Here is a 15,405-nt window from a genome sequence, read left to right on the forward strand (position 1 = left end):
TGAGTACTAAGCTCATCATGCCGAACATTTTAATGTGTAATATGTTTATGTAGTGTACTTTTTGAGGGAGTAAATGTACTTGTCTTGGTTTCAAATTTTATGATTGGGACAGCCACTAACACACACATGGGATTTCCAATTAACTTTAATCATGTTAAACACAATATGTACTATTGCTTAGAATGTTGACAGCACGTGATTCCACTATAGTACCTATCATACTGTATATTTTTTGTCTTTCTATGATAATGTTTGAAGAAGACATAGTGATCAAAAAAGGAGTGAAAGAGAATAAAAAGAAGAATGCAGGAGAACCGTACTAGTGATGATGTTGATGATGACGATGAAGAATGGTTCAGCAGCTAATCATGTCTTGTTCTCCCCTCAGATGCCTGTGAACTCACACTGGACCTAAACACAGCCAACAGATACTTCTCTCTGTCTAAGGACAACAGAAAGGCGACGCTGGTTGGAGAGGACCAGTCGTATCCGGATCACCCAGAGAGATTTGACTCCCGGCCCCAGGTGTTGGGTAGAGAGGCTCTGACTGGCCGCTGCTACTGGGAGGTAGAGAGGAAAGGAGATGTTAGGATAGGAGTGACATACAGAGGAATCCCAAGGAGAGGAGGGGGTGATGACAGCTGGCTTGGATGGAACAACAAGTCCTGGTGTCTTTATTGTGGTGATGATGGTTACTCTGCCCGGTACAGCGGTAGATATACAGCCATATCTCTCCCCCCCGCTGGCTCTACCAGAGTAGGAGTGTATCTGGACCGGCCTGCTGGCTCTCTGTCCTTCTACAGAGTGTCCCAAGATGGAGGAGGGTCCTCAGACACACTGACACACATCCACACCTTCCAGGCCACCTTCACCCAGGAGGACCTCCTCCCTGGGTTTGGGTTGTATTGGGATGGTGATGTGGGTTCCTCGGCATCTTTGTGTCGGTTGTAGAAAAAAGAAAACAGGCGGACGAGCTGGTGATTATGCGCACACAAACACACACATACACAAACACACACACACACACACACTCAGAAGGAACCTTATCGTTAGAGGATGAGAGGCTTTTGATGAAGAGGCTTTGGAGGCCTGAGAGGACTGATGACTCAGTGTCTCTGTTGCGGTTATAGTGTCTCACTCTCTCTCTTTTTCTCCCTCTCTCTCTCTTTTCTTTCTCTCTTTCTCATTCTCTTTCCTTCTCTCTTTTCATTCTCTGACTCTCTCTCTCTCTCTCTCGTTCCCTCTCTCTCTCTTCTGGAAAGTATAGCATGATAAAACATGGAGACTTTTACAATCTTCCATAGATAGATCAGCACATTTATTATCTGAAATGTATATAAAACACCTAGATGGTAATTGTTTGTATATTTTCAGACATAACCAGTTTTGGTCTTAAGATATTATCATTTTTGTCATAATCCTGATTTACACCTGATTTAAAGCAGATTTTATATTTTATTCTATTGTTTTAGTCCTCGTGTTTATTGTGTACATGTAAGGGACTATTTCTTTGTTTTATTTGTTAATGAAGCATAATTGTAATAAACAACTCAGTGGATCCAACTGAATGTTTTTGTGTGTTCAGCCAATGATTTCTCGTTTTATTAGTGAATAATGCTTACATAAATGTCTTAAGAATAATAATATATTAATCAGAAATTATAAATAAATCGACAAATCTTTTCTGATTTTATTGTTTATTGTTTATTTATTGTCTCTGTGTCGGTTGTAGAAAGAAGCCACAGACAGACGGACACACACTCAATTGCTGTGTTCGAAATCGTTCCCCTATTAACTCACTGACTATTCCCTATATAGTGTTTATGATATACAGCACTATATAGGGAATGAACAAAGGAGAATTCGGACACTACGCTGAACATTTCTAAACGTCATTTGCGTCAGTAAACGCGCCGGGTATTTGTGTGACGCAGACAGCTGCGCCCACATCATGTAAACAAACTGGGCACTCACGAGGAAAGCTGGAGGTTGTATTGATGTTGAATGTTACATTTCCTTGATCAAGGTTTTTAATTAATTTTGAATGTTACATTTTCTATGTTAAATCCCAAATAAATTGTTGACATTTCGATGGTGTGAAAGTTTGGTTTTGTTAACTATGGTTTTGTGTTCCGATTGTAAGCCGTAATGATGTATTTTGTTTAGTTAACAAGCCTAACGAGCAAGCTAAGTATAACTGTATCTCGCGAGTCGTTTTGGCTTGCAAGCTCCCTAGTTATAACTAATTGATGGCTCGCGAGTAAAAACTGTAGTTAGGTCAGAAGCGGTAACTAGTGACAGCTAGCAAAACAATGGTTCCTGTTGTTGTCTGGCTGCTGCTGGCACAATTGCTGCTTCTCAGGCACAAACGGAGGCGAAGGGAAGCTCATCCAAGGCATTTAAGGTGTCTTGTGTTGAATCGCCGACGTCGTCAACCGGTAAATATATCAACCAATCTAAGATACCAAACTACCTAACATGAGCCCTTCCTATTGTCCTTACTTACTAACGCTTGTGTTTATAGTTATTTAGTTTGATTATTAATAGCGGTTTAATACAGCCCTAACTACTCTAATAATTTAGATACTCGTAATAATGGACTCTAACATTTAATGAATATAAACATGTCAATCAGAAGAGACTTGTGAATTCAATTAATATTTTAGCGTGAAAAACATAAATGATTGACAGAAGAGGAATAAGTAGGACAGTTTCCCTTATCCCAAAGAGAATTCCTCTGGAAACAGCAACTGCAAAATCAAAATACAGAATGCCATTGTGATTGGAGTAGTGACAGAAAAGATCAATGTATACTAACTTGCACTGATTTCGATATCATTAGCGAGAGAAAGTAAGGAAAACTGATAAAAAAATTAACATATTAAAACTGACGTGGCTGTGTCAAGGGGTTTCCTGATTGATATTAAATCATATATCAACTTGTACAGTTTAGCAAAATACCAAACTTAACACAATGTTTGCTTTAGCTGGAGCCCAAAACATCGCCATGCCAGTCCTTCGGCTCTATCTGGACGGAGAGACAGACCTGAAGCCAGACTCCAGGCTGAACAGGGGGACCTTGGAGCCCCTGATGGCCATAACCCGCAGCAGGCAGGACCATGGATGGGGTCATCACATGGAGGTGCTGGTCAACATCCGTAATGAATGTTCACGCTAAATCCCGCCCTGGTTAGCTCAGAATTCGAGTAGCCGTATACCTGATCAATCCTTGGACTGATGATTCCCCCCCCCCCCCCACCCTCCCAATTGCAACTTCTGCACGTTAATAATTGTTTTAAACAAAAACCTATTGGGCCCCCATTTTTTTTTCTGTGCTCCTAAATTCTTTTACTAAGGGGGACGAGTGCTCCTGAAAAAAAAAGTTAGCGTAGAGCCCTGTCCATCGGGTACCCGCGGGTACCCGAACCCAGTCAGAACTTCATGTGCCATAAAGGGCTTTTCACACGGTAGGGGTCTGTCGCGCCTCCTGCGTTCTCAATGGAGAGGCCAGCGGGCAGAGAGGAGGCGCAGCGGGCAGAGAGGAGGCGCAGCGGGCAGAGAGGAGGCGCAGCGGGCAGAGAGGAGGCGCAGCGGGCAGAGAGGAGGCGCAGCGGGCAGAGAGGAGGCGCAGCGGGCAGAGAGGAGGCGCAGCGTCCTGTCAAGCGGCACGACAAGCAGTCGCACTCCTGTCGCGCTCGACGAACGCATTCACGCACACGTGGAAAAGGTTGGTATCGATGAGAATCACAATAAAATGTGAAACTGAATTTGAAACCGCACATTGTAATTTCTGCATCTATTATCAAAATATTTATCAGTAATACAATGAAAAAAATCTCATTGGCATGTTGATTTACGGTGTGTGCCCCAAGTGAAAAAAGTTAGTCTGGAGCCCTGCATTATTAACAGACTGAATTCAATGCACATGTTTCACTGTCATGGCAACACAAATACAGTGAGATGAGGTCTTGTGTTTGATAAGATGAGTGGGAATGGCGCTGCGATGCATACAGACTGCAAAGGTTTAGTTCAGTGTGAACGCGACTGTATTGCGGCGCCGGTGTGCTGGGAAACACGACCAACTTAAGTTCCCATGAAACACACTGCTTTGATCAGAAAACTAAACCACTGGTTTGAACTTCGTGCAAAGTTTCATTGAAATGTCACCGCAGCACTAGCGCTATTCAAAAGCATGGGAAGAAATGCACTATTCTGGAAGAACCCCTATGCTATCAAAACATTAACAGCTTATTTAAAGAGAGTAAATCTGTTCACATGAGTGGACACAGATCGATGGTACGTGACTAAGGACATAACCACGTCTAATAAAGGGCTGCAACTACATTTGTTAGGGTGCCACAAATGAGAAAGTTAGTGGCAGCAGTATAAAATGTGTCTTGAGCCCTGAGAGGACGTATTCTACTTATTTATTTAGAGCTGTTACCTTTTTTGAGGGAAATCTGTTCAACGTCCTCTGATGTAGAACTTGTAGTGTAACTGTGTGATCATTTAGAAAACCTGACCTGAGAGTTTCCAGTGTACAGTGTGGACTCCCCAGTCCAGCAGAGAGCAGCTTCACTCCTGAATCCTGCAGATCATTGGTACTCAGGTCCAGCTCTCTCAGACCAGTGGCGTGGCGTGGGGATTTTTTTTGAGGAAGCCAAGTGAGGCCAAGCCTTTAGAGAAAATAGTACGTTTCAGCTTGGATGTAGTTAATGCAACTACAACAGCTATTTGAGCGCCTGGTCATTTACCAGGACTTACACACACCGGTAATCTGACCGACACGACACACACTCTCTCTCTCTCTCTCTCTCTCTCTCTCCTGCGCTCTCTCGCTCACACACACACACACACACACAGTCTTGCATTTGTGACCTTTTTAGGACTCCAGGTAGGGCCAATCATTCTGAGGACCCTGCTTTTCTGTCAACATAGAGGGGTAAAAGTGACATCACTAGGTTCAGAAAAAAATCAGTTTGATCATGTGCACTTGAAACTGTGGAAACACTCATGTAAACCAAACCTCACTTTTTGACAGCATGTTAGGACCTCTTGTCGCCGCCCCTCAAGGCGGGGCAAACAAGTGTGTGTATAAAACCAAGTGGAGACCAAAGTGGATTATGAATATTATCCACCCTCATCTGTAGTTAAACAGTTTTCTGACCATGTAACTGTTATCCCACCTTAATTTCTGTACTACCATAGCCTGGCCAAAGCCTTCCTACGCAATTCCGCTCGCTTATCTTCTCCCTTCGTAGCTACGTCTGGGATTTCAGCCATTGACCTGGATTCCTCCAGGAGAATTCATGACCTGGCCAGTCAGCTAACGGAGTGAGGCAGTGCAAGAATACTACAGGCTATCAGTCAAGGGCTGATCCAGTCTTTTTGAATGTAAACACCTCCAGTAAACAATCGTTTCTCAATACCTGAATGTCCAGTCCCTCTGTACTGTACTCACTGCATTCTTTACATTAGTAATCATATGCATGTGACAAATAAACATCCTTGTATCCTTGTATCCTTGTACGAAACGATAGTGTAGAACGAGGGGCTGGTCAAGACCAGGTTAGTACTACCACTAAAGACATTATATTGTTGTGCTTTGTAAACTGTATTTTTATTACACTTTTTCTGTTCAAAATAAAGATTGAAGAGTGCATTAATTACAGTGCAGTAATTTCAAGTCAACTGACTTAAAATGAAAATAAAATGCTAAAACCCCCCCCCCCCCCTCCCCCGACAACAAAAACATGTCCTGCCACCCCCACCACTGATCTCAAAAAGAAACTGGATAGCACATCCCATGGTTTCTGACAGTTTCAGAGTGAGGCCACACGCAAATCGTGGCGGCCATTTTGTTGGGACTACTCTCTACTAATCATTGGTCTCAGGCAGGAAAGTAGTCCCAACAAAATGGCCGCCATGATTTGCATGTGGCCTCACTTTGAAACCATGCGAAGCGCTATCCAGTTTCTTTTTGAGATCAGTGCCCCCCACATATTAAATACCGTACTAAAACAAATGTCAGAAGCAAATGTCATAAGCAAAAGAAATTGCTTCCCACCATTCTTTAAGAGGTTGACTAACCTTGCATTAAAAATACTTTTGGTTAGGCGGTAGAAAATTAGAGAACACACTTTTTTTTGAATATTTTCCTTATCCTGAAATCACCCACCCCCAATTACATATAAATGCATGCAGTTATTATTTGAAACATGAGACAAAAAAATATAAATTGTTTCATTACCTGAAACATCTGCACTGACTTGGCTCGGTGAAGAGTGCAATAACTTGCAGTACAGTACAGTAATTTCAAGTGAACTGACTTTTACAAAATTAAAATGCAATGTTGCCAAACCCCCCCCCCCCCCCCCCCCGACAACAAAAACATGTCCTGCCACCCCCCTTCCCCCCTTCCCTGACAACAAAAACATGTCCTGCCCCCAACCCCGACAACAAAAACATGGGGACTGGAGAGCAGATGAGTACTGACAACGAAAACATGTCCTGCCACCCCCCCCCCCCCCTTATCCCCCGACAACAAAAAGATGTCCTGCCACCCCCCACCCCCCCCTGACAAAACATGTCCTCATGTTTTCCTTGTGAGAGACACAATCCTATTCCGGACATAGTACTTAACTGCCCTCCAGTCCCTGTTCTTGAGCGCTTCAGGACTCCTTCTGATGCACTCCTCACATTGTTCCTTTCCGGGGGTTGTGCCCTTTGTGATGAACCTTAGGATAGGATGAGACAGCTTCAATATTTCCCCATGCACAACATAGAAGCAACAAGACAGACAGATAGTAAACCAATGTCAAAATTTACGCCCGGACCACCACTGACACCATCCCCCGTCAGAAAATACTTCCAACGTCCCTGTCAACAGGTGTTGGAAACGGTGATTAATGCACATTTTATTTATGTGCATTACCACGGATGCGCATCACTAATTCGCATCAGTTGGATTGAAACGCAACTATCGTGTAGTGAGTGGGCAAGTGGGCAACTTATCAAGAAAAAAGTTAGAATCAGGTCAATCAGTCAGTACCTTCCCATTTGCGACTCCACAGCAGCAACTTCCTTGTCACTCCATTTTTTTTTTGGGAACTTGGTGCCGGGTCTGAAAGACACAACATTTAGATAACACTTGTAAATCATGATCACAAACGTTTCACTCTTGCTCAACAACCTTACTGAACTTTCTCTACCTAGTCCTTATTGAAACAACATTACAGTTTACTTAAGATTGAACTTATTTTATTGATCATGTGATTCACCTGCTTTAAAATTTGAGTGACAACCATATTTAAATTGCTCAAACGCATTGTTGAGTAGGCCAAAACAACAAAAACAAAAAATGAATTAAAAGCTTTCTGTGTCTCTATTTTTTTTTACACAATCTATGTCTGCAATTCCTAAGCCTAAGAGCACCAAGGTAACATAGTATTTAATAGCTGCACTCCTGACAAAGACCTTATCAGCTTTTTAACTTATAAAGTGTTGATTTGCAGTTAGAATTATCTAACTAACAGGAAACCATGAAGGCAGACATGAACCCTTACATTCCATACCTGAATGAGTTGTTTTAGGCTTCTTTTCTGCTGAACTGGTTGATCTTTGTGAGACTGAGACAAAATGTAGAGAAAAGAATAGTGGAAAGATAATTAATGTCCATATACATTAATTGTGCAAAATACAGACCTTCTTAGGAAGACATTTCCCAAAATACCTCTGCTGTCTGATGATGAAGATGAAGGTTTAAAAGCTGATGATCGTCTTGGGGTGGAACAGCGCTGGGGTCGCACTGATGAGTCTAGAAAAACAAGGAAGAATAACCCAAGTATACGCACAATAGTTTTTCTCAAAAGTGAATTTCATATTAATTCTGTTTACTTTAAATTCTGTGTTCAAAGGAAATTAATTTACAGCACTTTTTTGAGGACAATACCTGAGTCAGAAGGCTGCAGCAAAAGTTCTGAAGATGAACTTGATTCTGACATAGGAAAAGTGCAAGAGAATAAGACCTTCATTAACTATCCACAAACTCACACTAGTTAATTTACAGCCAATCAAAACTACTTAATAATTAACAACATATTAAATACTAAAACAAATGTCAGAAGCAAAGGTCAGAAGCAAAAGAAATTGCTTCCCACCATTCTTTAAGAGGTTGACTAAAAGTCTGCTCCTTAACCTTGCATTAAAAATACTTTTGGTTAGGCGGTAGTAAATTAGAGAACACACTTTTTAAAAATATTTTCCTTATCCTGAAATCACCCACCCCCAATTACATATTAATGCATGCAGTTATTATTTGAAACATAAGACAAAACGATATAAATTGTTTCAGTACATTACCTGAAACATCTGCACTGAATTGGCTCGGTGGCACCGATGAGTCTAGAGGAAATACAACATTTTCAAAATACCCTGAAATGTTGGAAACTTCCTGAAATGAAAAAACAATCATTCTGTTTCCAAGTACATACCATAATCTTCTTGACTTGTCATACGACTCACAGAGGAGCTGGATCCTGAAAAAACAACATGGGTATCATGTTCATCTACTTAGAAGATTGTAATCAATCATGTAGACAATATTGGCATTTCCATTCTCTTCTACTGTTATTATTCTGTTTCAGTAAAGACCTCTTCCTATCCACTACTGATACATTATTTACAGTCAAATACAAATTCCTTACCACTGGCCTCAATGGACTCTTCATTCAGACTCTCTTCTTCATCATCCAACTCTTCTGTTATTGTCTGAACAGTTTCTGGAAAACAGTCAAAACACAAATGAGCCAAAATAAGCACAATACATTGACATGGTCATTTTCCCTACACCCTACACTTCTTACCTCTGGGCTCTATGGTAATCTCTTCCAATGTTTTCCCTTTGAAGTCTGCCAACTTTCCCTGCTCGCATGCCATCAGAATTTTGCTTATTTTGGCTAATTGCAGAGTCCCCTCTGGCAAGCGGTAATACTGCCTGTGGATTCTTATGTCGTGCCCTAAAAACTCCGCCAACTGATCAAGTTCGGTGTCTGTAAGGTTCAGCACCTTGCTCAAGGTGGCCACTTGCTTTCTGAGTTTCGTCGAAGAGAGGGTCTGCGGCTGCTCAGCTCCACATTCTCTTGCGTAGACACGAATGCAGTCTGACCCCTTTAAGTGAGATGCACTGCCAGGCCTGGCGAATAAGAAGTCATTGTCAGGTAGGATCCCGCAATTTGATCTCTCCTTTGCAAGCAGATCCAATGACTTGACCATAGCAGGGGTCAATAGCACCGGCACCTTCCTTCCTCTTTTCCCTCTTACTTCCATGCGTGAAAAGTATTTGCATAGAATTTTTTCCACCTCCGATAAGGCATGAGCGATGTCATCATGTACAGGTGTTGACACCCTGGACAAGTAGGTCGTCAACAACATCTTGGAAACCTCTCCTTGTCGACGCCGATTGAACAGGATAACTTTGGCAAGGATCACTTTGGCGAGATTGGTCCAGTTTCTTGGCGTCTGGTCACCGGAAAGCACGTTGGAGTATTCCTCCTGTTTCTCATCCAGATGAAGGTGCAACTTTTTGACGTCATCAGTAAATGGAATAAGCTGAGGCGCATTCCATTTAGCTTCCTGCAGTGTTCGGTAAGCAGACGCAGAAATGAACTCATTCCACCGTGTTCTATATATCTCGCGGAAGTTTTCAATCAGCTTTGCTTTGTCTTGATTTCCTGATATGAGGGCTTCACATGCAACAAGGTCTGCTACTTTCTTTATGCTATGTCCCAGTTTTAGTGCCAGAGATGACTTTGATGGTGTTGGTGTTCTCGTCATAACCTGCAACAACCTTTACTGCTCTGATTAAATGATGGAAATTTGATGGCATGACATACTGCTCAATACTCTTCAGAGGAGTGACCTCCTGTCCAGCCAGCAATGATCTTCCAAGCTCTCTTAGTGTTGCGCGGATATGCTCATCCTGTGACGCTCCTTTCTTGTTTAGTATTGCTGTGCTAATGCAATTATGCATCTGTCTTTTTGAACTGCCTGTGCGATCTTGTCCTGGCACATGTTACTTATCATTTTCCATGTTTTGGTTGTCACACCAGCAGGAACTGGCTGAGCAAATGCACACAAAGACTGAACTCGCGTTTTTCCTGGCTTAGCTTTACCACATTTCTGTGAAAGAGCACACCGTTTCATATGCTTCCACATGAACTTCTTTTTGAAAAGTCCTTGACAATTGGGACAGTGGTGATAGTCTGAGGCATCTGCATTGGCACCACTGGATTGTTTGCAAGGCACTACCACACCTTTCCCTTCTCTAAGTGCCTCTACGTTATGGGCTCGGTTCCCCCTTTTCCGTAAGTAGTCTAACTGCAGCCTTCTTTCCTTAGATCTTTTTGGACATGCCAGTGCTCTGGCCACTTCTGCCTCATCAGCATGCCTCTGTTCGAGATGGCGCGCAAGCTTTGGGTAACATTTATCACAAAAAAGGCAGTAGTTTCTTTTCTGATGGTACTTTTTTGTCCCATCCTTCAGTTTTTTTACGTTCATTACAACCACGGAAGTACTGCTACTCTCCACTGCACTTTCACTTTCCTCTGGCAGTTGTCTGACCCTCTTGTACACTTTTCTGGGTGGAATCTTGAAAGCAAATCGGCAAGAACAAAAGTAAACTGTAAATTGTGCATGCACATGTGACAATATAGACACATTTTAAATTGCAAGACCATTTGTCATATTCTACTAACAAACTACAAGAGCAGATCTTCACAGTGTGACTTCAGCAGGTAAGACATTCAAGGTTCTCACACATTTAAAGTAACTCACCGGCACTTTCAAAGGCTCTTCATCAGAGGAGCCATCTGATTCCTCAGATTTTTGAGGGACATACTCCTTGTCCTCGTCACTTACACTTTCACTACTGGAGGACTCAGTCTCAGTAATGTTCAGCATCTTCTTGGTTAACTAAATTGATATGAAGCCAACCATTTGAATTGTAAAATATATATTTTTTTTTTCACCAACAATAGACAACTTGCCAACACCTCCGACTAACAACTTTGTCACAAACCTTCTGACAAGCAGGTTACTAACCCTGACCTGGTAAAATAACCAGAATTATTCAACTACTACAGCCTTTCTGCAAACCTTCTGTACTGTACACTGTTGATGCTAATATTTATATATATATATATATATATATACACATACATACATATATATACACATACATACATACATACATACATACATACATACATACATACATACATACATACATACATGTATACATATATATATAAAGGGATAAAGAGTTACATCACCAGTTATTTTGAATGTCAAAGAATTCAAACACCACACTTACGAATACGCTGTCTGTCCTTTCTAGAGGAGGTGGCTCTGGCTCTTCCTAGATGAATGGATGTTAAGACAGACAGACAAGTTTACACACACTCACAATGCTATGAAATTAGAATACAACCAACATTTGAAATGACTGTCTATCCACAAGATTCCAAAACACACAGTGATGCATTACAGTAAGCTCTGGTGGCTCTATGAAAGAACATGCATCCATAGGGATACCCCACAGTAGAGCAAAGTTGACAGCTAACATAACAGTAGCTTTTTTACTAGAATAATGTGGATAGTAACCTGTTGCAGGTCTTCCAAAAGCAAACCAGAAGTACTAACAGGTATGCTGTCTTGAACCAAATGATGTCTTTTTGCACACTCATCATGGTGTTGGCGCAATCCATCCATACGTTGTCTCAATCTGCCCAAAGCCTACAATTTAAAACATCCTATGTCAATCACACAAGTTTTACTGAGCACACTCAGTGTTACGGACAGGCAAAGGCTTGGGTCTTGTGTTTGGGTGTGTCTACGTGATGACGTGCACTAATTGGTCATGTGGTGGTGGTGGCAGTAGTGATTTGAAATATCACCTGTTCACTCGCTAGGTGAGAGTTAGTTAGTGAGTGGGTGATGGGGGAAGCCTACTTTTTGCTGACCGCTTTATGCTTCCCATTTTTGGCACTTTGCACTTTATCCTGCTGGGAGTCTGCACTTGCACTTTATCCTCGCTTATGCACTTTATCCTGATATACTTGAAGTCTCGTTTATAGATTACTGCTGAACCTGTGGATTCTATCGCTACTGTGGATAATATGGATATGAACTGTCTGACTCACTGATGTTTTTAATGCTTGGATACTGTGAAGATTAAATAAAGCAACCTAAACTGAAACTTGATTGTTTGGAAGTTTGGACATCTAGTGCGTCGGGCACGTTAGTTTCCCCTACTCAGCTGCTTGGCGACTGAAATTTGTGAGACAGTCGCCAATACTAAGTATCATACTTTATTAAAATAACTTTAACAAGATAACTAGAGAATACCACAGCTGAAACATCAGGACAAAACAGATTTGCTTCAGGAAGAAAGAGTCATTTGTTTTTTGTAAAGTTGACGCTGTTTGGGGTGCAGACTTTACAAAAAGCAAATGACGTTTAATGACAACAGTCATAAACACAAAAAAAGTGTCATTAATGTTTGTTCATTCTACACGTCATGTTCAGGGATGCGTTTGGCATAGGACAAAAAAAATATACGAAATATACGTACTACATAGCGCGGCCTGGCAACGGGAACCCCCCAATTTCCTCGTTCCATTGGCACAATCTATTTCCAGTGTTAATTTTGTCACTTATTTTAGATTTAGTCTTAGTCTTAGTCTTTTGACGAAAATGCTTAGTATATTTAGTCACATTTTAGTCATTGTTTTCCTTTGTAGTTTTAGTCGACGAAAAGTCCTTACATTTTAGTCAACTTTTAGTCAAAATGTTTTCTCTTTTTAAACTAGTTCAATTAGGCTAACCCTATATAGGCTATATGGACACCTGCTAAGTTGTTCAACTCAAATAGAGTACTAAAGTGAAAACGTTACGTTGTCCTGGCAACCGGATTTTCAGTTCTAAACAACCGAACGAGAGATGGCGTTCTCCATTGCTTCCATGTGTTGTTTCTTTCAAAATTAAAATAAATCAATTTCAAGAGGTGAAAATCACTACCATTCGAAAAATGTCGAGGCGTTCATGTATTCCCCTGGGGTATTAAAAGGAAAAGTTTGTAAACGTTAGTTTAGTTTAGTTTTTTTTTTAATATGAAGACAATCTATTCTCAATATTACTTACATCATTGGTAAAGCGAACTCACAAATCAATTCGCAAAAAGATTGTTCCTTTTCTATAAAAGGTTTGTGTGGCATAGGATTTCCCCTTGTTAATTTGGTATGTGTAGAACCGAAAATCTGTTGCGCTCGAAACGTGACGTCACACTTTAGTACTCTTGTCCGTTCAGCCTTCAAAACGATAGCTGGTAAATTGTGAAAAATGCATTAAACTGTAATCAGAAAACGCGGTTATATGCTATAAACCCTATAGTATCTTGGGTATAAAGGCTGGGACGAATTTCAAAGTCCACCTTATGTTGAAGTATAGACCGTGGCGATTCCCATTGAAACGAATGGCGCGGTGATTTTCTTCAAAACGAGAGCCGGTAAATTGTGAAAAATGAATTCAACTGTAATCAGACAACGCGGTTATATGCTATAGACCCTAGTATCTGTGGAATAAAAGCTGGGAAGATTTCGAGTCATGTACAATGCATAACGTTAGCTCATAGCTGAGTGGACCATACCTCCCGTTGCCAAGTCGTAGCTAAGGTCCGTCCTATTTACTGGAGGAGTGAACAGTTGCATAAGAACCTTACGGGAGTGTACTGATTGGAAAATATCGTGCATTTTGAATGTCTAAATAGCACACCAATAGCATTTTCGTCCTGTGTTCTCGTAATGTAAATCTGTAGTCTGATAAAGTCATTTACAATCCATTAAAACCATGCACAGAAAGCAGCCTGAAAAGATGATTAAAACAGTAGTAATGAAGTCAGGGTAAAACACATACCTTCTCTGACCATTGCTGTGAAATTGTGCTGTCATTAGCTGACTCCATGGCTTCTCTGTAACAAAAACGTGCAAATACTATTAATCAACTCGAACTAGTTCATCCGTTTTGGCTAGGCCCACTAGTCTTGAGCTTATAATCATTCGAGGCTATGTTGTTAAAGAAAATTATATGACGTTTGCATGCAAGTGGGCAAAGCCATCAGGATCGCGCGTGCAAGATGTAATTAAGACGTAATGCTACTTAAAATGACTTCTTTATTATGCCAGAATTTTCCAATAGTGCAAAAGCAAGTTGAAGACGCCGAGATAATCGAACGCTCCACGACAAACATTTACCTAATAAAACTGTCAAAAGCATGAAACCTCCACTTTATTAAAACCGTCTTGTCGGGTAAAATACGCAAAGCAGCAAAGCTATGATCAAATCCAGCAACTAACTTTCCTTAGCGATTTTCAGTAACACTGACTAGCCTCCCTAAAATGTTAAGTTCTACTCGATTAAAAACGTATGAAATAATGCTTTACACGTCAAACACTGTACACATTTTAGCAAAATAGCTGTGGAGAGTTATACAGAAATGGCTTTGGTGAACATTTTTCTTACCTGCATGCATTCATACATCAGTCTTGACCATCCATCCAAGTCTTGTTATCCAAACTTTTGCATTAGGTGAGGAGATATCCCGCAAACTTGCCAGGTTGAAATTGGGGGAGGGGTACATTAAGGTATATCTTAGGACCATACACCAGTTTGTGTTTAAATGAAGGCGCGAACTACGATCACGTGTTACAGCAGTGGGGGGTTGGGTCGTCAGTGCTAGTCTATCTTAGGACCATACACCAGTTTGTGTGTTACTAAAGGCGCGAACTGCCGTCAGTGAGAAGGGATGCAGAAATACACATGATGAGTTTAAACAGTTTAATAAGGCTATTTAATAGTGAATTATTGTAGCAAGGACTTTTATTCTAAAACAGTTGTAGGCACAGGAAACAGTTGGAGGGAGACATGGTTGATGGCAACTGAGTTGGAGTACCCAAAAAGTACTCGAATTATATTTTGTTGTATTTGTATTGTATTGCCTATTTACCTCCAAATACAACACTTCTTGAGACTTGGGAGTGGCATAGAGGATGGGCGTGGAATGGGTGTGGTTTCAGAATTTCATACACACTGCAGTACCACTAAATGACCAGAGGGGTCCCCATTTTGGGGTCTCCACTTAGGAGTCAACCAGGAATCAACCCCTACACACACACACTTCGACAAAAACACAAGATTCTGAAGACTTTTACATTTTCATTACCTAGTTCCTACAGACATATAAGCATGTCATTACAACCCCCCCCAACAGCTTTTCCTTCTTAGGACCATGGTCTAGGTCTCAACTTTGTCTTCAAGTCCTAATATGGAAGGTATTTTTACAACCGCGAG

The 15,405-nt window shown here is 41.1% G+C and overlaps 3 protein-coding genes across 24 annotated transcripts in view; 2 read left to right on the forward strand and 1 right to left on the reverse strand.

Moving 5' to 3' along the window:
- The window catches only part of LOC307074776 (tripartite motif-containing protein 16-like), a 33,259-nt gene extending 31,206 nt beyond the window's left edge, over positions 1–2,053 (forward strand). For 6 of the 7 annotated variants that reach the window (XM_079735118.1, XM_079735115.1, XM_079735116.1 and 3 more), the window contains one exon: positions 389–2,052. In XM_079735118.1, the coding sequence (XP_079591244.1) occupies positions 389–951 (563 nt within the window). In that variant the 3' untranslated portion in view covers positions 952–2,052. Of the gene's footprint in view, positions 1–388 lie in introns of all 7 variants that reach the window. The other variant, XM_079735114.1, reaches the window with a different exon arrangement.
- LOC307074772 (NACHT, LRR and PYD domains-containing protein 3-like) overlaps positions 1–15,405 on the forward strand; it is a 408,596-nt gene that overhangs the window by 353,219 nt on the left and 39,972 nt on the right. The gene's annotated exons all lie outside the window — the stretch shown is intronic.
- LOC307075100 (uncharacterized protein) lies at positions 5,780–13,185 on the reverse strand (the record flags this gene model as incomplete). Its single annotated transcript, XM_079735605.1, has 11 exons — positions 11,372–13,185; positions 8,865–10,971; positions 8,706–8,780; positions 8,493–8,537; positions 8,362–8,403; positions 7,952–7,996; positions 7,733–7,816; positions 7,575–7,628; positions 7,052–7,123; positions 6,582–6,737; positions 5,780–5,790 (listed from the first exon to the last, which is right to left on the reverse strand). The coding sequence occupies exons 2-11, from the start codon at positions 9,832–9,834 to the stop codon at positions 5,780–5,782; spliced, it is 1,554 nt and encodes a 517-aa protein (XP_079591731.1). The 5' UTR covers positions 9,835–10,971; positions 11,372–13,185.

Source organism: Pollachius pollachius (genome assembly GCF_949987615.1).
Source record: "Pollachius pollachius genome assembly, chromosome: 4".
NCBI classification, from domain to species: Eukaryota; Metazoa; Chordata; class Actinopteri; order Gadiformes; family Gadidae; genus Pollachius; species Pollachius pollachius.